At 39.1% G+C, this 26,445-nt stretch overlaps 1 protein-coding gene across 1 annotated transcript in view; it reads left to right on the top strand.

Moving 5' to 3' along the window:
* The window catches only part of myo10 (myosin X), a 156,917-nt gene that overhangs the window by 19,876 nt on the left and 110,596 nt on the right, over window positions 1-26,445 (top strand). Inside the window, exon 3 of the mRNA XM_007901716.2 lies at window positions 11,369-11,467. Coding sequence (XP_007899907.1) covers window positions 11,369-11,467 — 99 coding nt within the window. The remainder of the gene's footprint in view (window positions 1-11,368; window positions 11,468-26,445) is intronic.

Raw genomic sequence — 26,445 nt, 5'->3', positions numbered from 1 at the left:
TTTGAGCATATGCAAGGAAGTCTTTAAACTTCCCACACATTTTTCCATGAGCATAGGCTACTGGTACAACATTGGTAATCCTTCTAATTGTGTGTGTGTATGTTTGTGAGAATTTGGATCCCAAAAAATAAGAATCTGATCTCTGAAGCAGAGATTGCACAAGAGAAAGAACATTCCTAGGTTATAAGGAAATACATATTTAGATTCATAACTAGAAATTGGACAGACTAGGCATGGATAACGATATCTTTTTAATTAAATCCAGCTACTTAAGTCACTCCCTTCCTATTGGTGACACAAAAAAAACTTCCAATTCTTTTGCTGCGATATTGTCAATGTAGCCTTAGGGCAAACAGAAAGGAAAGAAAGGATCCAGTGTGTACACTGCACGAGGACAAGTTCAGAGCAGTTCTCTGAATTTATTCTAATTCGGTTAGTTAGGGATGAATGTTATTTGGAGCTCCTCCCTAGAAATGGGAATTGCAGTGTCTGTTGTCTGCAGAATTGTTTATTCCATCGCAGACTATAGATTCTTTTTCTTCCTCAAGATACCAGCCTGGGGCTGCAATAGAATAAACAGTTGCGCAGACAACAAGCTGGTATCTTGGGTACAAAAACTATTTGATCCCAGTTGAAATGAGGCTTGAACTTCTAAATTAGCCATGCAATTGGGCCAGGAGTTCTTCTGGGACTAATTTTAAGTTGACAAACTAGTTTTGAAGCTTCTGGATAAAATTTGCTGTGTTTAAAATAACTTCAGTTAGGACAAGGTGCAGGTTATGAAATGCTGCAGTGCTTACCCTGTGATCTTAATTTGCAAGCGCTCGTGAGCAATTGGTTGGAAGGAGCATTGTTCAAAGAATAAAGATTCCGTTAATTAAATCGTACAAGAAGTACAACCTTTGACACACCAACTCACTTGTTCCCGTTAAATTAAATCATTCCTAAATACATTCCATTGCTTAATTAAACCAAATTCCATATCCTCTTCCCATAATATTTATGTGTCTCTTGTGCAGCTTTAAACTAGGAAGGAGCATATACACATTTCATTTTGCCCAGTTCCTGCCCTCATGTACCTTTCCCTCCCCACGCCCATAGGCCCAATGAGGGCCTCATTGCTGAAAGCTCTGAAAACAAGGCTTGAATAGCACCATTTTCAACCCAAGGTTGTGTCCTTGAAGAAAACTATCTAGAATTTCAGGAGTGGGAGTTGTGGAATCTTATCTGGGGAGCATAGTCTGAAAGAGGTGATGACACACATAACACTGCTGGTGCACCCGGACTGATTGAAGACTTGAAAATCGTTGACAGAGGCGACAGAACAAGATAACTGGAAGTACATTGCACTTACTTGAAGAAGGAAAAACTTGTAAACATTTTCAAAGCCAAGCGCTTGGATTTTGTGAGCATCCTTGAAGTTGACATTGTGCTTCTGATAGCCACCAATAGCATCAGCTTCATGACTAGCTCAAGTAAATGGCCCGAACTAAGAGGGAGGTGCACGGAGAAACCTGAACCCATGTAGGAACTGACTTATTTATGACATTTATCATTAAGTCTCCTCAGTTTATTTATAATTTTGACAAAAACTCCCAACACCTTGCACTCATATAGCACCTTTCATGTGAGGAAAATGTCTTGTAAGCTGTTGTTGCTTTTGTCCAAACTATACACTGTAAATAAACTGAGTTTATAGCTCAGCAATTGTCCCTTCTGTGTCTGAGACTGCCAGGGTGGAAGATGGGAGGGTGGAGTTGGATAACCGAGGCACTGTGAAAGAGGTAGGTTTTTAAGACAGGGTTTGAAAGCCAAGAGTAAGGCAATGGGGTAAAGGTATTTAGGGAGAAAATGGAAACAATGGGGTTGTGAACTAGGCCTGAGCTACCAGAGTGGACGGCACTGGCAGGTTGTAGCACTGCAGCAACAACAACAGCTTGCATTTATATAGCACCCTTCAGGCAGGATAGTGTCTCAGACACTGCATAAGAATTGTTGGAGCACATGGCGTATGAGTCTTATTCCTGAGGATAGAACATGGCTTTGTCTGGCATTTTCATCTCCCTTATCTAAATAAGTCACTCCAACCTTCCCCCTCCCCATCTTTATAAGGTGAACCCAAATCCCCCACTCTTCTTTCAGCAGTGTTAGCTGACTGGAATCCCCTGAGGCAGGTGATGATCAGATCTATGCATTATTCAGGGTTCATCCAGAAAATATTACTTTGAACACAGCGCACAGCAGATGCCACCTAAACACCAAAAAGGACTTATTCCATAATTACTGCCACCTTCTCTTGAACACTGTACCAATGACCAATTTCAATGGTAACTGTTACAGTATTTGTAAAATCCCTGCACACTAGGTGACCCTGTAATGAGAAATGTGCTATTCCTGGATACGTGGGTTTACTTTATTCAGTCTTGTACCTGGTATTTTTAAATTGTGATTTCCAGTGAAATGGATGGAGCTTCCTATGCTCTTTTTATAAATAAACAGAATTTTAAGCTTGTGTTTTTAAACTAATTGTTGAAACGGCATCTTGGGAGCTCCTCTCCTTCTGCAGTTTGGGACCACTCGGATTGATTGAGGTTATTGAGGTTTCCCCCATTGGGTTCTTTACTACTTTTTTCTATAGATCGACACAATAATTCTCTTTATAAATTACCCCTGTCTTTTGCAAGGTTGCAGCTTCTGTTCATTTGCCAAGTATTCTTTCATTCATTTAAGTTTCTAAATGATTTACCTTTGGGCAGAGTTTTCCTCTCCATCAGTTATTTCAAAGAAGCAGCACTGAAAGAATACTGGGATCAAATAAATATTGAGGCGAAGCCTGTGTTCTGTACATGAAAAACAATTTCAGAAGTGAAGTACTGTAATGTGATTGATGTTAAATTAGAATTCTGCTTCTCTTATGACTAAATTCTTTTCATTTTGGAAAGGAAATTGCTTCTGGCAAGAAAAAAAAAGTATTTTTGGACTGAAGGAAGAGTTAGACCATATGTGTGAATATATATTCAGTGGTTTTCATTTTTTAACATCTTCCCAATGTGTTTGTTGTTCTTTCTGTCAGACTTTCCCTGCTGTATCCTATTATGGAGCCTCTGCAATCCATGTTGAAAACTTTGATCTGTCTTTTCTTTCAAATGCTGTTTGACCTGTTGTGCATTTTCTGTGTTTGTAAAAGGCAGAAGTCAGTTGCTGCTCTATTCTACAACAAACACCATCCTACTGGCTGCTCTTTTTCGCAGAAATAGTTGTTTTTGGCACTACTTGTGCTTGGTGTCTGGAAAGACAACTATCTTTGGGCCCACAATCCCATATGGTTTCATAGCACGAGGGTTCTTCACACTAGGAGATCATTGTCAAGACGGAAGGCATCAGAAGGGAAAATGCTGGCATGTGCAACTGTTCTGTTTCCTGCTGCCTGTCTTCGCCTTCTTCTCCTGGGAATGCATTTTGGAATCATGTCATACAGTCTTCTAAAACAATCCCAGAGTTGGCCATTACTCCACAATTGGAAATCCAAGAGGTTAGGATGATCACATAGCTTTAGGGAAAGGTTTAATTGTACGGAGATTAAAGTGGAAAGCCTAATGATGGCTTGATCTTGATGGAGAGGCATGTCCTCAAGTTGTGCATAGCATGAGCCTTGAGCCTGCTTCGATTTGTTTAGTTTGTTTTTTGAATGGAATGGTTCTTCTATATGTAGTTGTTGGAAAGGGAGAAGGGGTTGCAAAGGAAACAGAACATATTTTAGTCCTGGTTTTCTTCAGAGCAACTGAAAACACATTATAATTCCTGCCAAAATGGGTGATTGAAGCAAAATCTATAATAGCTTTTAAATAGGAATTAGATGAACTTCTGAAAAGGGGAATTATGAAGGGAATATAGAACATGATGGGTCAAATGGCTTTTTTCTATGTTAACAAATGTTATTCTATTTAGATCATTGCATTTTTTAAAAATGTAGACCAATATACTTCATTCATGAAAATGCAGCCATACTCATTATTCCAACAACTGTTAACGGAAGTGAATACCAGTATTGGGGAAGGGGGCTTGTCATCATGAGATGTAACAAATGAATATTAACCCCCTCCCTTCCACCACCAGGCTGTAGCAAAATGTAAATTGGGAAATGTCTGTTATGCAAATGTCCGCTACTGCTGATAACTCCCTGTGGCAAAACCATTAAATATTATTTAAGAGCCTGCAGTACAGCCAGACCTATTGTGTTCATCATTTTGCATCAAACCTTGAATCCTACATGTTTTTTCTTATTCATTATGGAAAGAACAGACATGGAGGATTTAAAATCTCTTTAGACTTTTATCCTTTAAAACCAAGAAAAAGTCCAAAGGAAAAAAAACTTAGTTTCATATTATTATTGGACCAGTAAGGCTGGCTACAATAATGAAAAACATGAAATCGTTTTCTGCTGGAAATTTTCCCTACTAAAAAAAATAAAAAAAACTATTAAGAGTTAGCAACAAATCCAATGTTTATTTGGTGCTTGAAACCTTATTTCTTCCCTTCCATAGAGCCGTTACTCAAGTCATTGGGAAGCCTACATTAAGTTTTAAGGTAAAAATAATAAAACGTTAATTGTGATACGGGGATGTAAATTGGGAGATGATATGTTAATTCTCTCTCGTGTTGATTATTAAGGATTAGTCTTATTGCTCTTCTGTGCATTACAATCAACCCTGAGAAGCCCCCTCTCCTTATCTTGTCTCAGTCTAACCTTCTGGAATTCCCCTAGCACAGCAATGTAAATCCTGACATCTTTGAAGCCCGGTGGCAGGCAAAGGGAATTCTCAGATTCACCCACAAAAACTGTACAGTGTATCCAGTGAAGCACATTGAAACAACCTCCCAACGTGAAAAGGCACCATATCAAATGTAATGATTATTATCATAGGTTCCAGCAGGTCAGAGAAACACACATATGGTTAGGTGCTTGATTTTATGTTCAGAAATCCGTTGAGAATCACTGTATTGAGAATCGGATTCTGCTCCCTTACCTGTGGAACTCCCTTCCTCAACTACTCTGTCTCACCCCCTCTCTATCTGTCTTTACATTCTGCCTTAACACCTACCTCTATGACTGCGCCTATGTTCTCCTCCATCTCCCACCCTCTCCTCTGTTTGGAATTCGACCCTATCACTGTAAAGCGCTTTGACAAGTGATATGAAGGATGCTATATGAATGCAAGTTGTTGTTGTTGTATATTACATCCATTGTTTGTAATTGAGATGAACTTTGGGCTTGGGTTTAATATAAACATGTCTGACAGGTTTAAGATCAGGAATTACATGGTTCTAACTGGAAGAATTCTGCTGTTCTGGGTTGCCTAGTTGTATAGCTGTTCGAGTTATTTTAATGAAGCTACAGTTTTCCCTGATAACCATCCTTTTATTGAAAATCAGGCTTTAAAACATTTCTAAAATCAACAATTTCATATTTACATAGTGCCTTTCATGTTAGCACTTCACAGAACTGCCTGGGAGGCCAAGCTGGGGGATGGGGGAGCTGAGGAAGGAAGGTAATGACTATTTGAAAAGAAAGAGCTTGGATGCAGAGCTTAAAGGACAGCACAGGCTCACACAGGACATCAAGGTTTCCTGTCCTGAAACTGACTAGGAAACATCAGTATGAATTGCATTTGTAAAAACCTTTGTCCCCCAATGCATCACAGCCAGTTTATGCCCTGTATGTCATTCTTTCACTAGCTCTCTGATAGTAGCTGGCAAAAGCTCAAGGTTAGCTTGCAGCTGTTATTCGGTGCAAGGTAGAGTGAATCAGAATTTGATGGACTTTGATCCTTCACTGGATTTGTACAAGCATTTGAATCTCAATGCAAAGTGATTGGTTAACTAGCATTTAGGCAACGTAGATGATGTTTTTTTTCAAAAAATGTAAAAACATTACAGTGCATTCTTCAAGGATTAGAATATCGTATCTTACAAATGTCATTTACAAACTAAGATTGAATTTATGAATTTTCCACAGTTATGCAGAATTTTAGATCTTAAGAGGAATGGTCTAAGCGCTCTGAGCCACTACCCTGCGTGGAGGATGCTATATAAATGCAAGTTGTTGTTGTTGTCTTACAGGCAAACGGTAGAAGGAATTTGGGGCCTGATGTTGTGTACATAGTAAAGAGTATGAAAGTACAGTTTAATGAGTTAAATGGACTCCTACTTGACCATGGCCTCTTACTGTTCCCACAGCTCGGGTGCAAACCCTCAACTGTCCTGCGCCTGGGATGTCCTTCCGACGTGAAAGGCACTATATAAATGCAATTTGTTGTTGTTGTCATAGATTTCAGTGGAAGCTTTACTGGTCTGGATCCTGTTATGCTCACCCAAGGAGTGCTTGTACAGAATTACAGTGCAACCTATGACTTTGTTATCAAATGGATGGCATGTCGTACTTTTTACTTCTGGTATCCGGATCAGAATCTGGCCCAGACTGATGAGCTGTAAATCTCTCGCTATCATGTGTAAGGTCCTTTGTGAAATAGGATGGGGTGTTTCTAACCCAATTCTTGCTGATCTTAGGACCCATAGGAGAACAACAACTCATAATTCAATTTGACAGTAAATTAGTACTCTCAGTCAGAGACTACAGGATGGCTGGCTTGGGAAATGAAAAATGTCACACTGGTAGAGCAGGAGATATTGGGAGACATCAAAGCCTGACATTCAACTTAGATGTAGCCTGTAACACTTTAAACACTTGTTTTTCTGTTCCAGGCCTGAAATTTCACCTAGTCTTAGCATGTAAGACATCTTTTTTAAATTTATTATTGTGCAGAGTTGTGGAATTTTTTTTAAATCCAATCTTAATTTGTGTTTTCCATAGTTTTTTAAAAATTAAGGCTGAGTTTTAAGAATTTTCCACAAATTAAAATTTTAAGACAAAAATGGTCTTTCAGACAAAGATAACATTGAAACATGACCTGATGTTGAGGGCGTAGCAGAGGGCCTGAGCATAAAGTATATTGGGTCAAAGGTCTTTCTGTAGCTGCTTTAGTGTTCCTCATGCTGCTATATCTATCCAAAGTGTGCTTTGTTGCCCATTTTCAGTGCTTAAAATTAATCAATGGTCCAATAGAGCCATCTTGTTTTCTGTGCTGATGAAGTAGGAATTAGAGGGAAGAAAATATTATAAAAGAAAGAAAGCTAAGATTCACGAAAGGAAATTCATGATTGGTTGCATGCTGTATTCTGCAGTTATCCCTTGATCACCTTTAGAATCAGGAATATTCCTTCAAGTGATACAGGGAGTTATCAGACATTGTTCCATTGTATTAATTATGTTGTTTGTGTGCTTGTTCATTTTTTTAAAAAATCACTGCATTATGAACCGCATTCAATGGTTTTGTGTGGACTGTAAAATGAGTGGACCTGTGGGCCAAATGGCCGTTTCATATATCGATGCTTTTTAATGCTTGTATTCCCCAGACCTACCTCTTGATGAGCGCAAATGTTTCTGTAAAAGAAAATGATTCAATTTGTTGCGTGCTTAAATGAATGGAAAGGCTCCGTTGTCGTGTTCCCCACCCCTGGCCTTTCTGTTCTGGGCATCTGTAAATTGCATAAGAAAGTCTGCTGAGAGCAATTCTCCCATCGTACTGTGTAAAGAAGCTTCACAGATCAGTGTGTGCCAACAATTAGTTCTCATTAATATCTATTATAGACATCCTATTAGTTTGTCCTTTTATTGAGGTGGTGTTCCCTCTTTTAATGTATGCTTGTATTTGTACATAACCCTAAGTCTCTGCTGCTGAAAAGGGAAGTTTTATGGCTTAGGAAGTTTTATGGCTGCACAAAGGTTCAAGAGGATAGCCTCAGGCTATACTCCTCCCAATATACAGTGTTCTCCACCTCCCTCCCTTCCTTCCTCAGGGGCTGCCATTTGGCTTCCACTGAAGTGAGTAGTTCTGAAGTACATTAACTTTTGAATTAAATAGTCTACTATGAACTCAGTTTAAGAGGGAAAAAGCATTTAAAGTTCAATGTTTTTAAAAAACTGCATAAATTATATTATTTTGCCAGAATTAGTGTTGCGCTTTGTAGTCTGCGTCCTTTGTTAGCAAAATAATATCTGATCACAGCATTGAAAATTACCAAGTGCAATGAGTTTACAGAAAAGGTAAATCTGCTGTGCTCAAAAATTATTTGGCGCTTTGCTTCCCAGTTTCCGTTGTTTCCTTTGGTGTGTTATTTTACACAGACTCTACATGAAATAAGCCGCTTTCTTTGTTTAATGATGGATCTACATAGCATTTAGGAGTTATGGCTTGTGATCAGGTTGGCTACTTCATGAACTACAGAATGACTTCAGCAGACATTCTGATCCAGCTCCAATACTCTTAACTAACCGAACATTTAGGCATTGTTCAGATCCAAGTTCTGTGAGTTACAAACTCATGATTACTGATCCTTTTCAGCAAGTTCAGCATGTTATTTAGAGGCTTTTTTTAAAGAAAAACTAAACGTAAGAATATTTTATGTTATGTATTTTAAGACACTGTTACAATCTTTGTTTGGATCTTGTAGCAATTCACTCTTAATTTTAGACTGATTCCTTCTGTTATGCTGGAATGAGGGCACATCATTCAATATTCAGTAGCAATCAGCAGTGCGGTATTTAACTTAATGATACATTTGAGTTAAATATTGTAACCTGATTCTATGAAGCACTTCATGCTAACAAGTTTGTTTTCTCAATGTACATTCATACTAAACTGCAGCAATGACTAAACTGCCAACCAAGCTCCAACTTGACTTTATGATACGTGATCATAGGTTATGTTTGATTTTAAATGTCAGCATCCAATCAGCCAGCTAGGATCATTTCTGCTTCACTGTCTGTCTGATACTTACACTTACTGTTAAATTTACCAGTTATTCACAGCAGCTGCATAAAAGGACCTTTGTGACAAAATCTGGCATAAAATCTTCGAATACTACAAATTGTACCCTATTATTTCTGAATTATTGCTTAGTTCTGGCACCGTTTTGGAGACTATTTCTGGTATATACAGGGCATTCTGGTTATAATACCCTCGCTCCCACCCATAGCACAGTCTCACTTATATAGTATCCTAGGACTGTTCAAACCAGAAGCATTATACATCCACTTTCCAATGCTCATTAACCAGCTCCCCCCATTATGAAAGGGCCATTAATTACACTCTGCATATGCGCAGGATACTGATGTCACTTCAAAAAGGCCCTTTTTCCTGCTTCGCTTATACCATGATCTTTGAGATATTGGACATAATGGAGCATGTTATCATGAGGTTTCAGCCCCCTCCCCCTCGGCAGCTCACGAATCACTGATGTCAACTGTAGCTCTCTAACTCCAGCTCCAACTGAGACCCGACATCTCAGCGCAGATAGAGATTCGAACACGTGACTTGCTTGGCATTGCACATAAACAAAGTGTGCACTTTCTCTAGTTTCCATACAAAGAATTCCCTCCTCCCCCAACATAATTAATTTTACATTCTAGCACTGTGCTTACAATAATGCAAGCTTACCTGGGGAAAAGGGTGATACAAATTGACCATGTTTTTTCATATCTGTCCACATTGCAGCATTTTAGTGTCATAGTTTACACTGTGAAAATCATCTTTCTGTGAGTGGGTTATAGAACATTCATGGTGTAGTGTTAACTAAAATCTCTGGGCACTTGCTTACGTGTGTTCAGAACCAGAAGTGGGCCAGAGATACTCAATCAGGGCTAGAATTTGAGCCAGCGACAAGGCTTTAAATTTGAAACTAAGCTTTGTTATCGCTGTAATTTACAGGTAATGACAGCTTTGTTCCGTTAATGGTCAGAGTGTGTTTTATATGAAAATACAGGAATCCAAGACAGCTGTTACTTGTGATAACAGTCAATTCCCTGAATAAGATGAGCAGGTGCAAGTTTTGGATCTGTGTATTCACTGACCTTTTTAGTTTACACATTTTTTTTGTCAGTATATTCTGTTTGCCATAGAGTCCTGTGACTAGGAAACCAAACAAGGACACCTCTGCCCATTGTGTCTTAAGTGGTTGTGTTGCATACAATGTTTTTCTACACTAAACCTTCAGTCTGCAGAAAGCATCTGTGGTTTAGTATACCGCTTGACTATCACATTGTTCGCAGGCTAATTGATACCCAGTAAAACCATTCTTAAAATTTACAGAATCCCTTAAGTGAGAACACCACACCACACCAAAAGGAACCTCCATACCTAGTAAACATGTTCTTGGTTCCATGGACAAGCCTCCCATACTTGGCCAATTAGATTATACTTCATGTTTTTATTCTTCATTTTTGAGTCGGACGATGAGCATTGGTAGTTATAGCTGAGCTTCCCTTGTCCCCTTTTGCCAGAAGTAATTGGATAGTGACAGAACATTACTTGTACTTTCTGCTTTAGATAGAATGAGGACATCAAGACCATTAACACTGATTTGGCTGACATTAGCTCACTCAGTACAGACCAGAGATTGAATGTGAGAGCCTCATGATCTGTATGGCACCATGTTGCACCCCAGAGGCATAGCACCATCTATCATAAGATAGGAAAACCAATGCACTATTTTACTATATTCAGAATACAGTAGAGTGCCTGATAATGGCATATGATTTATCACATTCCTTTCAAGCGCTCTGGGACATTACCCTGCAAGAGGGGCACTACATAAATACAAGTTGTTGTTGTAAGTGTTATCCAGTGAAATGCTAACCTGAAATAGTGTCAACTTGAAATTATTTTGGAAGGCAAAATCAGCAGTTTTCAAAATCAGGCTTGTAAACCATTTCTGTGTTAAGTTTTCTTATAATGCCCAAGTTTTCATGCCATGTCTTATATTGAGTATGTGCATATCCTGAGCACGCAAAAAGGTTTTTGTTGGGTGTATACATAAGCAATCGGGTAGCAGGATGATTGAGTAAAAGTAAATTTGGTGGACTGTTGTTTAGTCTTACCTGCAGTAACAATGTTCAAATCTTGTTTATAGTATGTATAGTCATATAGTCTTAATAATATTTCATTCTTTTGTTATTAAGTCCACTTATTTTACGGTACTCTTTGTATTTTTACTCTATTATAGAGTATTGCATGTGTACACAAATACGTTTGCTTCGATTAAAGAATGATGGCAGCAAAGTGCATTGAACTTTGACTATTAACCTGATTCCATATCCACAATGGGTCTGGACACGATTATTGCGACTATCGGGCTCTCTACTTCCATTTATTGAACACAAATTTTTTTTGAAGTAGGCTCCATTTTAGAAAAAAAAATTATAGATTGGCTTGATAGTTTTCTTATCCTTGTGCTCTGTTTTTTTCCACAGGGAACACGGGTCTGGTTACGAGAGAATGATCAGTACATTCCAAGCACTGTCTCGGCCTATGGAGGAGGAGTGATCAACTTCACCACAGACTATGGCCAGGTGAGCTAAAACTCGCAAATCTTGAACACGCTTATGACTCAGTGTTCCACAGTATTAAGTAAATCTTAACACCCAGCATTGCGCTCTTGTTCAAATCAGAGAGCAAGTACTAGTTTTTGGATTCAACTGCACTTGGCATTGAAAAATAGTGGAAAAAGCCTGGTTTGAATAAATACAACATATAAATGCTCTATTTGGGTTTAAATATAAGTCTGGGAATTTAGACTGTCTCGATCGTGAGACTGCGTGAAAAGTTCCACTCTTGAACTTCCATAGTGAGAACCTATTAAGCTTAAGACTGAAGCTATTTTTGTCGTGATACTCAGTGTTTATATAAATGATGTAAGTTAACTCTCACATTGAGTGATCATGAATAGTTCCTTTTATTAAAAATCCCCATAAATGCCTATCAAACTCCCACTAAGGAAATTGCCAACAGTGCCCTTTCTTACAGTTTTATTTTCTAAGGCTCTGTCCTCTTCCTCCTGTGGGCAATGCTAAGTTGATGTGTTGCTATTTATAAAAATGACATGGGATTTTGGGTTCACTACGTCTAATGAACACTTAACAACAACATGGGAGCTCATTTGGTGGGTTTGACTTTTCTACCCAATGAGGTATTTCTGGCCATACCAGGAAAGTATCATTTCCTCAGTCACTCAACCTGGATAAAGATGTTAGTCTATTATTGGAACATAGAATAATAATCCTTATATTATCCATGATTATTTTGTTGGCCAACCAAAAATGTTGGTCACCTATTGTAATAAGTGAATACTTGAAGAAGCTAAAGCTTCATCCTGAGTGTCCGGTTTTTCAACAGCTTAGTATCGTTCCTAGCAGAAATCCGAAGTGATCAGTAATCTAAACCCCTGTCTGCAATAATAGACAACATATGTAATTAGCAGAAGTTAACCGGTAACATGCATGTCAAATATTGCACTGTATTAAGGCACGATGGTGGTTTACGTTTAACACAACAGAAAAAGCACTGGTCACTACATTTTCAAATAACAACAACAACAAAATTACATTTATAGAGCGCCTTTCACGTCGGGAGGACGTCCCAAAGCATCCCAAATAAGCTGCTGTACGTGATCAAATCAAATGAAGGAGGTCTACTTTGTCCTACATTTCTAATCTAAATAAATAACTCATGGATACCATACTTGATGCCTTTCTGTGTGGATTTGCAGTGGTGGCTGTATGAGTTTGGTACTGATACACACTTTTTCCTTCTCCATTCTATGCTTCAGACACCAGTGGAATTGTAAATGCCCCAGCTTCAAAGATTGCCTTATAATAATAATAATAATCCTTGCATTTGATATAGCGCTTTTCACGTCGGGAGGACGTCCCAAAGTGCTTCACAGAACACACTGTAAAGTGAATTGACTGTATATTTGTGGGCGAACGCGGGAGCCAATTGCGCACAGCAATGTCCCACAAACAGTCGTAGATTGAAAATGACCAATTTATTATTGTTTTTGGTTTTGGAGGGATTATTATTATTAGGCGTGTGGAATAAGGAAACTTGCCCAAGGTTTCGCCCTATCTGGAATTGAACTCAGGTCTCTCACTTGCAAAGCCCTGAGCTACAGGACTCCACGAATTATATTATATTTATGTATTTCTGGATAGATAGATATTTTAATGGTAAGATATCTAATTAATAATGCAAAGTATTTATTTAGCTTGTTAGTGCAAAAATGTGAAGAATGCTACCTAATCGCTGTTGGAGTGCTGTGATCTTTCGAGTTGTGGTATTGGGAAACTTTCTGGTGTAACTGTTTGGTTGATCAAGCTCTACATAAAATATAAGGCCATAAATTGATGTGAGATTCAGCTGTATCCATTGTATTGTCCCTTGGTGATAGGATCACTATTAGCTAAGTTCTGCACGTTAGTAATTCGTTATACAACAATTTGACTGCATCATCACCACTAGGACCAAAGCTGTTATTTTGAAGATGGGTGGTCTCTACAGATTGTAGCTGGTCATTCCTGTCCACTTGTCACCTGTCTCGGGTAGCAAGTCATACAATAACCAAGGCAATAGTTATTCTATTGCTACAGCCTTTAATTTGTGGCGTCATTTCTTTCAACCCCAAATCCCACTTTTGTGCAGTCTTAGAATGAACTGTGCTTTAACTCCTCAGTTCAGTAGACAGAATCCTCTTTGGAATGTCAAATAGACGTTTTGCACAGGAGTTTGTCATTAATTGCTCTAAGTTATAGCTAAAATTCACATTTTCAGTGTTTAGTCTCCCTCTGAACGTTTTACCTTTCTGTTGTATTAGTGAACGTATAGGCTGTTAAAATGCAGTAAAACTCAAGCCTTTACTTTTTTTCTCCAATTTGCTTCCCTCCCTTTCTTTAATGCTTTCACCCTGTACTCATTCTGCTTATGTGCACTTCCACAAGTAGTTTCATTTGGTTATTCATCTTCTAAAAGCATTACAAATAACCCTGATCCTGTCCTCACCTCCCATCCCTACGCACCCGCCTTCAATATGAGTCTCTGGATAGTGTTCTCACAGGAGCAGGAAATCTGCCTGAGTTTCCTGTACAAACATAAGGACACTGAGGTCAAATGTATCTTCCTGACTTTCACCATCAAATATTTGTGAACTCATCTTATACCATAATTCAAACCTGTGACCATCTGGTCTGTGTGGCTTAGTGATGCTCTGGATACTAACCTTTACTGACTGGTCCATCAGCAAAACTCGCTGACAGATACAGACACATTTTTAAGCCAAATTTCCATACCAGGACCTGGACCTTATCTGCTAGATTGTGCAGGGGCAATGGGGGAAGGTTCTGTAGGAAACGGGTAATGTCAAACTAGCCAGAGAGTCAAAACCAGAGCTCCTGCCAAACATGCTATATACATGGGAGATGCAGATGTCCCAAATGGTAGCGTGTTTTTTAAAAACATGTCATTATGAGATTTCCTCAGGCTAATGTATTCTGTAAAATGGGAGGAGTACTTTGAACAAAAGCAACCCCTTAGGCTTTTGTTTCCCTTTAAATATTGCAGTTGCACACCCTTCTCCCTGCAAACAAGTAATAGAATTTTCATCATTACAAGGCAATTATGACGGAGAGGTACAGTGCTGATACTTTACCCAAATGGCCATTATTCATGTGTGAGCCTTGACTATAACTGCTGGCAGGCTTATCTATTGTGGGGGCAACAAAGCTAAGTCTGGGATAACAATAATCCTTGCAATTGATGTAGCATCATCAAACTGTCTCAAAATGCTTCACAGACATTTTACCGTGACACCAGCTTTTTAAGAGTTAATTGAGAATATTAAAGGTTATACATTGTTTGTGTATCTCACTTCATTGATACACACCAGTGACACAATTCAGTCTGTCCCTTTGTGGAGTAAAAAATAAAGTTTGGATAGTGATAATTATCACAAGTGAAATGTATCACTGGTGATATGTATCACATCACATATCTTTTACCCCAGAAGGTGTCATCTTCTGTTTAAATTCAGATCCAAAAACTTGGCAAATGGGATGAGTGGGTTGAATCACTTTAATGATGTAAGAAGCAACACAGAAACATCTGGTAACAACAAAGAAAACGTCAGCACTGATAGCCACAACTTTACCCAAACTTCTTGTTGAAGATTTTGAACAGAGGCAATTCAGTCACAAGTATTTAATACAGAATTCATTGAGTTGGACTGAATTAAGTGTACTTTTGGTAACAGTGAATTATTTAGTCCTTCCTTATGATTGCAATTCCATTTAGTGGTGGTAAACTGTTGAATAATATATTTATTCCACAGACATGGTTTAAAACTGTATTCTGTTATTGCCTGGCTACCCGTTAAAAACATCAGGGTGTTTTGTACTTAAAGCTGGTTCTCCAATTGCCAGTAGACTTACTGTGCTTGCCAGGCAAATGCTTCTGATTCTCCATTGCCCTGACATTTACAATCTCGATAGTGTGAAGCTCTAGTGAAATTTGGATAAAACGCTTGATTCACACAGAACCTAAGTCCAGATAGATTTTTTTTCCCTCCAATGTTTCTTACCACCACCAACAACAACATATTGTGTCCTTCACACAGGATATTGTTTCAGAGCACCACGCAGTGGCAGGGTTGGATGAGTGAGGGAGATGGGGATGGGGAGCTGACCATAGCTGCATTTGAAGAGATAAGTCTTAAGGAGGGATTTAAAGATGGATAAAGAGTTGTGGGGGTGGTAGACAAGGTGGAGAGATAGAGGCAGAGAGTTCTAGAAGGTAGGAGTTTAGTAACTGAATCATGGCCACTGATGGTGGCGCAGAGGGATTTGGAATGTGCAGTGTTGCTGAGTGAAGGGGGAGGGCAGTGGAGTGGGGTATGAGTGGGGTTCTCCCCTCCTCTTTGCTTGAAGGAAGTTGAATAAAAGTTCCGATCCATCAGTTTGTTCTTAAATGCAAAGTATATAAAACCTTATAATTGCATTGCCAGAATTCACTGGGCTATTTGCAAATACAAATGTTCCTTTAAAAAAGAGTTGACCTATAATATTCTATCTCAGGACTTTTATATGTTTAGATCAAATTGCTGAATTATTTTAAGTATGGCTGCAGGATGTAGATTTCCCAAACAGCCACGTCAATCTGCAGACTATGGATAGCCTGATGCAAACACCAGATTTCTTGGCACCTACTTGTGTATTTATTACTACTATTTACAGGAAACAAATATCTGGCTCGCCCTTTGAGACATTTCAATATAATAAGACACAATATCAAAAGCAAGGATTATGACTTATTAACTTTGGTTGTATTGTTACGACAAACGTTAGTTTATTGTTTGAAACTTCTGCTGTTCATTAAATTCTTGCACGACATCAATGGTTAAGTAATCAGCTAAGTTCTAACCCAAAGCTCCTTGACATGTATAATGACGTAAATACCAAATGCTCCAGTCTAATAACGCTGTTTAAACACTGAGTGGGTGAGTAGATTTTGGACTGAAGTCAAAACTGGAACGTATCACTCCTGCACCTGGGGCCCCAAGTCATGAAAGTTGCTCTGGAGAGACTGGGCATAGCAACATGCACATATTTCGTCACAAACAAATGCCCCCTTCAACTTTGCATATCAGCCATCGAAGTGTTCGTCCTATTTACCTTACTTATCTATTTGCATAATTTAGCCAGCTGCATTATGTTCAAAACTGATACTGGTTTCTGTTTTGAGTATTTTTTCAGGGAGCGGTAGAAACTAATATTTACTTACAGTTTTCATGTAACACTGTATGATCAGAGACTTATTTTCACTCTATTTGCCAGCATTGGTGGAATAGGAGTACTGCTATGATTCCTACAAAGTGGCCTTATCAGCAGTAGCAAGTCCAGGGTACAGGACTTAAAGTCTTGAGAAATCAATCTATTGATTTGTAGTCAAGCTGAATTATTTCTGTAATAAAAGCAATAATAATAAATCCTTGCATTTGAAGTAGTGGTCAAATGATATTACCTGGTCTTAATTATACACAAGAAACCTAAGCCTTACCATTAAGTTAAGACATAAAACTGTATTAAAGTTCTGTTTAAAGTTATGATTATCAACATGTAGGACTGTGAATATTCTTGACTTAACTTCATTTGGATGCCGGTTCTTTTTAAGAATGGAAGAGAACCAGTTTCTAAACTAAGATTCTGCGTGATCTCAAAGTTTAAGACCAAATGGTTTTACAGGCTGAGACTAGGAGACATTTTTGATCCCAGGAGAATGCACTCATTTTGTCTTGGATTGATTCGCGGGCATTTAATGGTTAAAAGTGTTTTCTTTTTGAGGATCCTTAAAATATTTTTACATGATTAAAATTGAACTACAGATTATAAAATGAGTGTTGCAGATAATTGAACATTAAGAATATAGAGAACCCCAAAAGGTGCAGTGGTAGTGATCTAGCTTTTCAGCCACTTGAGGTTTGTAGCTTTGTCACTTATAGAATCATGTCCAAAGGAAATGATCCTCAAATGGAAAAGCTCTGATATTCAGACAGTTGAGTGAGATGAACCGAACAACCTAGTGCTGGAGGGAGGGGGAATTTGTCTGATGCCTGATGTTTCCTGACATTCAGTGGTATGAAATAATGAGTTTTAACTTGAACATTAGGAGGCGGTTCAGATTTCAAGGGAAACATGGTTAGTGCAAGACACATCGGTACATGCAGAAACGTGATAACATGAATCAATGCTCGCTGTGTAACAAGCTGTGCAACAACTAGCATTTGATTTGGGAGGCTCAGATCTGAGCAACCAGTCAAATTCATGGAGCAAAACGTTTGTCTTCCGATTGGATATTTTGAATCCCAACATGATCGAGCATTCCTGAAGATTTTGAGGTGTTTCTAGCTATTTCAGTTGGGTTACACTAATACTACTGTTTGAAAGAAATACCTGCTTCATTCTGTTTCATGTTGCACAGGTGAGGATAGTTGCACAAGCTGCTCTACACTGCTCTGTTGTCTCAAGTTCACACAGTTATAAAATTGCTCAAGGAGCTGTGCAAACTCCCGTAGTGTCCAAATGCCAAAGAATGTTTAAATGATAGTAAACGACCAACTGGCTTGCCATTTTTCTTGAAGAGGAAATCAAATTGGACCTGCTTTCTTTTTAAAGAAACGCTCCTTAAATATCGTCAGCAAATAGTACTTCACAGAACTGTTGATGTCAGACCAGCCTGGCTTGTCGGCCGGACTTAGAAAAATAGATCAGTGAGATTCTTCCCACTTGGCTCCTGATCTACCCTTATACCAGTGCTGGCCTCCCAAGTTCCACTGTCCACAAGGTCCAGCTCATCTAAAACTCTGCTGCGACATCCTCACTAGGACTAAACTCACAATGTACATCACCCCAGTTCTCGCCAGGCTCCACTGGCTCCTGGTTCAGAAAGAATCAATTTCAAGATCTTCACTTTCCAATATAAATCCCTTTAGACCCAAGCACTTCCCTAATTCTCTGACCTGGCTTGTACCCCACTTTTCTGCCAGTCACCTTTGCTCAGCTAATACAGGACAGTTGTGCATCTCCTGATCCCTCCGTGCCACCATTAGTGGCCGTGGCTTCAACCACTACACCCCTAAACTCGAGAATTCCCTACCTCAATACTGCTGCCTCACTCCCTCTTTACTATCTTTAAATCCCACATTAACACCTACCTCTTGAACTGCACCCATGGTCACCTACCCCTCCTTCTCCCTTGCTCAGCATCCAACCGCACCACTGTGCAACACTCAGACGTTGTCCTGTGTGAAGGGCGCTATATAAATGCAAATTGTTGTTCTTGTTGCTGATAACCCTTCAAGCTGACGTCTTCCTGGCTAATGTGGCTCTACCTGGATAAACAGTAGAAATAAACTTGTTTTTATACTAATAATAATGCTTGCATTTGATATAACATCTTATTGTTATGATGTCTCAAAGCGTTTCACAGAATATATTGTAAAGTGGGTTGACTGTGTATTTTGTGGCCCAAATGCGGCAGTCAATTGCTACAGCTGTGTCCAACAAACAGTCTTGGATTAATTGACCAAAAATTAAGTGAATTTTTGTTTGAGGGGGAGGGATTATCACTCCCAGAAGGCAATCCGCCAATCAAATAACAACCGGGTTCATACTTGCTGCTAGGTAAACAGGCATGTGGAGTAAGGAAAGTTGCCTAAGATTTTGCTCACCTGGGAATCAAGCCCAGGTGCTCTCGCTTGCGAGGCGAGCACGATAACCACTACACTAAAGGACTTTAGCTGCATGTTTTACAGTAATTGTCAATCCCATTATGAATGGCTGATGAAAAGATATTTTGTGATAAGAATTGTTGCTTGAGAGACCCAATATCTCCTCTTTGTACTTTTCCTCTTCCAAACCGTGATCCTGGTTTATAAAACTAATGACAGCATGGATTTTACCTCTGAATGAAGTTTCCAGATGAAGCTGTGATCAAGGGATTTCCTGAGAAGCCAGAAACTGACAGGATCACGTGCACGCTATACAGTAGGCCAAGAGGTATATCAGGTGACAGAATGTTTCCTGATACAAGTACTGTGTTTTTCTTTTGACTTATTGTTACCTGAAAAAGATGTCCATTATTCCTTTAGCAGGTCAAAGGATCATTGTGTCTGTGGCTTAGGCTGATGCTGCTGAAAGTGGAGCTTGTGACACCTGTTGGTTGATCTGGCAATGAAGCAAGAGCGAGCGTTGCCTATTGTCTACATAGCAACCAGCTGTTTCTGCTGTAAGGAATATGTGGAATCATTGTTCTCACTCTCATCAGCATCTCAGAATATGTGGCTTGTTGAGTGGTATAAAACACAACAGATGGGTTGAGGTTTTGTGGGTGAAGAATGTCGCTCAGCCTCTGTGGATGGTACTTTTTTCGCACTCTTTCTTTGTTGTTGATCTCCTGAATTATGCGGAAATTAATTTGGGTTTCTTTTCCTGGGAAAGCTTAATAAGGACCCAGGATGTCACTGAAGCACATTTTAGAACAACCGCTCTCACACGTGATTCCTTCCACTGTTGTCTTCTTTGAATTCCACAACCAAAACCACAGGCGATGACACCAAAGAGCTATTTAAAGAAAAGAATCAATTTATTTTGCTTGACAAGTGATTTTACGACATTGTACAACAGTTGGGCTCTACTGTTGTCAGGAGGAAATGAGTTTGGCACTGAAGGGAGGCTTCTAAAAATAGCAAATAGAATCATCGATTGTTAGTGTGATGACTTACAGATCGCTCAGATGTTCACCATCCTCGTAGATTCAAGATCCCAGCATGGAAGTCAAGAAAAATGGGAACATAAAGTTTGTAAGCGTGTTTCTTGTATCAAACTATTCACAAACATACTGGTATTCTGGTAAAATGAAGACCATGCCCATCATTGGGATTTTGAACTATTAGTTTAGGCTGACTCTTCAGCTCTTCAGTGTAGGGCTGGGGAGCACTTTATTGTCAGATATGCCATCCTTGAGATGTTAAACTGAGGTCTCTTTTGCCTTTTAAAGTACACTAATCAAAAAGAGAAAGAAGTGTACTGGCCATCAAACCTCCAGATAAAATTGAACATTCACTTTAGTGGCTGTTTGTGAGACATTGCTACGCAAAATTGGCTGCCGTGCTTTGCTTACAGAACACAATCACTCTAGTTTACAGTAAAATCCTGTAAATCACTTTGAAACTTTTGATGGTCAAATGCAAAGATTAGTATTATTGATAATTAGATCAAATCACAGAACAAAAATGTAGCACGGCTATCCTGGTATGATCCCAAGCTGGGCTATACCAGAACAAACAGAGCCAGCCCAATGTGGTTTTGAATTTAGTACGGCACAGATCCAGCTGCGGGATGTTGCAGGCCAACAGATTATAATTCATCACACAATGGTATTCATTATATTAATGGCACTGCTGCACAATGAAGAATGGAAAGAGTTATGCATTGCATCCTAAAAGACTTCAGTGGAGTAGTGATACCGCTATGCTTCAGGATACAGGGACCAGAGGCCGTAACAGATATAGAGTAACCGTATGAAGCCAATCTAGTCTCACCATCACTCACTCACCATTTATATAACATTTCTTTCTCTAATTCTGGGATTCTACCCTGGTAGGATTTTAAGAGCTAAACAAGTGTATACAGCTGGTGAGTCACTTGTGCCTAAAGCCTTAAGGTTCTAAAGATACTAACAAAGTACTCTCAATAGCTTTCCTGTCTAGCCCTCAGACTGACCAAACATTTATGCAATCTTGGCATCAGGTCCGATCCCTGGTTAGCATTCCTGCCCCACATCCGGTTCCTGACCAGGACTGCCTTCCTCCACCTCCAGCCCACCAGCCACATTGCCCACCTTCAGCCCTATCTTACTTCAAATGCTGCTGAAATTCTCAATCATGGTTTTGTCACCTCTCACCTCAACATTTCCAATGCACTCCTTGCCAGTCTCCCCGGCAATTCACCTGGTGTGTATTTGCTTCATTTTAATTTTTGATCAATGTTTTCTTTTCTAATAGAAGTTCTTTACCTTTCATATCCCTCTCACACCACCCACTGCTCACCCAATAAAAATAAAACAAGCAAATATTTTTAATACAAAATTCTCCTGGTTCACCTGCACAAGATAAAGTTATTTTGGTAAGTTTATGCACATCACAATAGACATCAGCTTACAATTAGGTCTGTTGAAACTCAATCACAGGCTGTGTTTTAATCTCTGTCTCTGCAATGCAGTTGATTTATGGTAAACGTATCACTGGTTTGCCAAGAAATTGGGTCTGGTCTCGAAATGTGCAGTGATCAGCATTTCTTTTAACTGCAGATAAAAATTGCAAATCTTTGTGCCACAACCAACTTATTCAGTCTAAACAAATGCAGCAGCAAACTCTTAAAGAAAAACCCATATATTACACAGATGTGTTTTTGAATTCTAAGCATGCTTATGTCTTACGCACACCGATGCGCTTGATGAATTGTCTGGCGTGCTGAATATTAAAAACACAGAAAATGACAGCCTCCCCAAAATCCATGCATCAGTCTGTCTGTCTCATTTTGCAAATTCACTGAACAGTGTAAAGATGAGCCTTCACAGAGCAGGATGGTCTTGGGTGTGATCCTCAGTGTTCGGTAAGTTAACTGGAGGAATGAGAACACAGAGAGGAAAAAGAAAGAGCACAGAAAAGATGCTACAGCTGGAATCAGTGTCCCAAGTTTGGTATGGCTAAAATAATAATAATCCTTACATTGGCTATAGCACCTTATCATGTCATTAAGTCATCTCAAAACGCTTCACAGAATATACTATAAAGTGAATTCACTGTACATTTTGTGGGCGAAAAGCAGCAGCCAAATTGTGCACAGCAGTGTCCCATAATAATATTTGTGGAGTCCTGTAGCTCAGTGGTTAGAGCACTCGCTTTGCAAGTGAGAGACCTGAGTTCAATTCCAGGCAGGGCGAAACCTTGGGCAAGTTTCCTTACTCCACACGCCTAATAATAATCCCTCCAAAAAACAAAAACAATAATTAAATTGTTCATTTTCAATCTACGACTGTTTGTGGGACATTGCTGTGCGCAATTAGCTGCCGCGTTTGCCCACAAATATACAGTCAATTCACTTTACAGTGTGTTCTGTGAAGCGCTTTGGGACGTCCTCCCGACGTGAAAAGCGCTATATCAAATGCAAGGATTATTATTATTATTATTATTATAAACAGTCAAGGATTGAGTGACCAAATTATTATTTTTGATTTTTTTATAAAATAGGTAGGATTCCCACTCATGATAGTTATCTCTTGATTCTTTCTTCCCCCCACCCCACCCCCACCTGCTCCATATTGAAAGATGGTGTTCATCGAGGAAGCAGTGGCAGATCCTGGTGTTTCACATGATCTTCAGACATACAACAACAAATTATATTTATATAGTGCCTTTCACGTCGGAAGGACGTCTTAAGGCGCTGGATACACACTTCCAGGAATAGTTACTGGCTCAGTGGAAGGAGCAGCTGAGCAAATCTTCGTTTTCTAGCCTGAGAATAATGAGCAATCTGTTTATTCATAGAAGATCAGAGCTCAACTATGTCTTGTTCAGTTAACAGTTTTGATGGATCTACCTCCAGTTAGCAAGGTATTGAACTGAACAAGACAAGGCTCTTCAATGTTGAAAAGACAAATTCAGAAGGGAACTTATGGAGGTATATAATATTTTAAATGGGATTCAAAAAGTAAATTCAGAACAATACTTTGGGATGCGCCAACAAAGTAGAACAAGTGTCCCACAAATAGTCGTGGATTGAATGACCAGTTTTTTGGGGGGTGTAATGGTTGGTGTTCTCTCTTAGCCCTCACTGAGTGCTTGAACACAGCAGAATGCTTGAGTTTGTACCTTGGCTGTTACTAAGATTTTCAGCTGCACTTCTGTGTAAGGAGCAAGTCAGGATGAGTAGCACCATTCTGCTCATCGGCAGGCAGCCAGAGACAGATACATCACCCAAGCAGGTCTTTTCCAATTATTACTAGTTGCTGCGACACCAGGTAATTAAAGAATAACTCCACTCGGAGGAGTTTTGTATTGCTGGCGAGATTAAAAGTATTGCTCTCACCACCCCCTCAGTACTTTTGTCTTTTTAGAGAACATAGAATATATATAACATAATCCGAAACATGTTGGAATTTGGTGTACAGGTGAACAGCAAACTTTTAAATGTAAACCAAACATATAGAGATCCTGAAACATTATTATATGTGCGCAAGACAGACTATTCAAAAACACTGATCTCAGGACTTTAATTGGATTTAATTAACTGCAGCAGTGCAGTAACACTGAGTCTCTTCTCCCAGTGCCATTTGATGTGTGTCCAGTACCAGTCAGACAGTAATGTCTGTAATTGAGCTCTTCACTGCTCAGCTGCTTCCTTGTGACTGTGACCTAATGTTGCATACTTTTCCTTGCACAGTGATTCCTTCATCTCTTCTGTGAAGCCATCCTGTTTTTTTTTCTGTGGTGTTCATCTTCGGGTACACGTGAGAAGCAGCAGACAATTTCAGACACGCATGAATTTAAAAGATTCATTTTGTAGAACTAGTTTTCTCTGCACAGACTAATAGCTGAGCTACAGAAGAAATGCCAGATGCACAACATCCTTCACTAACCAGATGGCCTTTCAGATTGTATGCAGGACTTGTTTCTTTTTTAATAAGTAACATAGAACTGGCTGTTTTACCAATATTTCTACTCTATCCCAATCCCAGTTTTGCACTTGGCTAGCCCTACTTTCAGTCTGTATTTGTAATGAGCTATTTACGGCTAGAGTATTCCTAAAAAGAGACTGTCAACAGCACTTTGGTTATTATTAATAATAGTACAAATTTGCATTTCATATAGCACCTTATTATGTCAAAAGTCTCAAAGTGCTTTACAAGAGTTAATTTGTATTTGTAAGTCAATGCAACAGGCAATTTTGTGCACAGTTATGCCCCACAAATAACCAAGAATGACCAATTTATTTTGAGGATTGTTGATTAGGACTTGTCCAAGATGACTTGGACAATCTGGAGGCCATTGAAATTGGAGATCCTAATCAGAATTCCAGAAATGATAATAGTTTGAGACAATGTCCTCTATCCCAAGGGTCAGCGACTAATGTTGGACCACTCCCAGATATAGAACGACTGAAGCCGGAATCTGAATGCCTTCACCTGAAAATCAGAGAATTTTATAAGGGGCGGTATGTTTTATCTGAAGGCATTGATGGCAATACTGAAAAACATTTCGAATCAATAAATTATAAACACAGAAAAGGTAACCCGGTTCTTCCATCGGTGGATTCCAATGCCCAGCACCAGATCAGAAGACGAATTGTTGTGGAAAAACTTAAAAAAGCCTTACCTGACATACATTGTAGGGCCTCTTCGACCTACAATGTGTGACATTTCTCCTGTGCTAAACAGTGTAAAAACATTCAGGCTAACAAACACAAATATCCTTCACCGACCCTCCCAATGGACCCTAATCACTATTGTGCTGCTTACAGTACTGTCAGTGAAGATTCCACTTCTTCAGGAGACTCTGCAGAGTGTGACCTCAGAAATGTTCATATCTACTTTTCTGCAAGAATTTGATGCCCAGATTGAAGACCTGGAAAATTTGAAGAACATCTTCAAATACTATGAGAAGAATGGTGTGGGGGGGTCTGTAAAACAAAAGTACAATTACATCTTGTAATTGAGTCGTGGAGTCCTGTAGCTCAGTGGTAAGAGCACTCGCTTTGCAAGCGAGAGACCTGAGTTTAATTCCAGGCAGGACGAAACCTTGAGCAAGTTTCCTTACTCCACAAGCCTGATAATAATCCCTCCAAAACCAAAAACAATAATAAATTGGGCATTTTCAATCTACGACTGTTTGTGGGACATTGCTGTGCGCAATTAGCTGCCGCGTTCGCCCACAAATATGCAGTCAATTCACTTTACAGTGTGTTCTGTGAAGCGCTTTGGGACGTCCTCCCGACGTGAAAAGCGCTATATCAAATGCAAGGATTATTGTTATTATTATTAGGACATCAGGAGAAACTCCCTTCTCTATTCACGGGGTTTTAACATCCACCTTCAGTTTAATGTCTCTTTCAAAGGATGGCACTTCTGACAATGTCATGCTGGCACTGCACTTGAATTTTGAGTCTGACACAGTACCTGAACCCAAAACCTTTTGCCCCAGTCAAGAGTGCTTCCAACTGAGCCAAGTTGATGCACCTGCTGCAGAGAAAGAAAAACACTGCAAATTGCTACCAGCTCTGCTTCCTAATACTACAACAATAATCCTTGCATTTGATATAGAGCCTTATCATTATCATTGAGACATCTCAAAGTGCTTCACAGAATATACTGTAAAGTTAATTGACTGTATTTTCTGGGCAAAATGTGCAACCAATTGCACACAGCAGTGTCCCACAAACAGTCGTGGATTGAGTGACCAAATTATTATTATTATTTTAATACTGTAATGACAAGAATCTTCTCGGACATTTATTTTGCCATCCGTGACTGACCAAGAACATTTTAATTTTTTTTAGTTTGTTAAAGAGTGACTGGGTCGTTAATAATACTGAACTTAATATAATCCCTCCAACCAATGCAATGTAAAGTAGGAATCATAAATTGTTTGCCTAGGCTGGAAGTGATAAATCTTTACTTCCAGCAGTATAAGGAAGGCATAAAAAACTGTTAGAGCAAGTTCAAACGTTCTACCATACAAATGAGCAGGTATGGAAGGTATTTAGCTAAAGAAGCTTGCTAATGTTGAGCCCTGATACAATAGTTTCAAGTCAGCTGCACGGTAGATTTAATATGTACAAAGACCCAATATACACCAGTTGTTTAATATACAACCATCGAGTTTTTTTAAAAGGAATTTTAAAATTTCCTGTACATCTGTAATTGGATGAGAGCAGTTATTGTGTAT

The sequence above is a fragment of the Callorhinchus milii genome, unplaced genomic scaffold (genome assembly GCF_018977255.1).
Source record: "Callorhinchus milii isolate IMCB2004 unplaced genomic scaffold, IMCB_Cmil_1.0 Scaffold2, whole genome shotgun sequence".
In the NCBI taxonomy this organism is placed as follows: Eukaryota; Metazoa; Chordata; class Chondrichthyes; order Chimaeriformes; family Callorhinchidae; genus Callorhinchus; species Callorhinchus milii.
The sequence above is the reverse complement of the archived record's forward strand: the minus strand, read 5'-3'. Positions and strand labels throughout refer to the sequence as shown.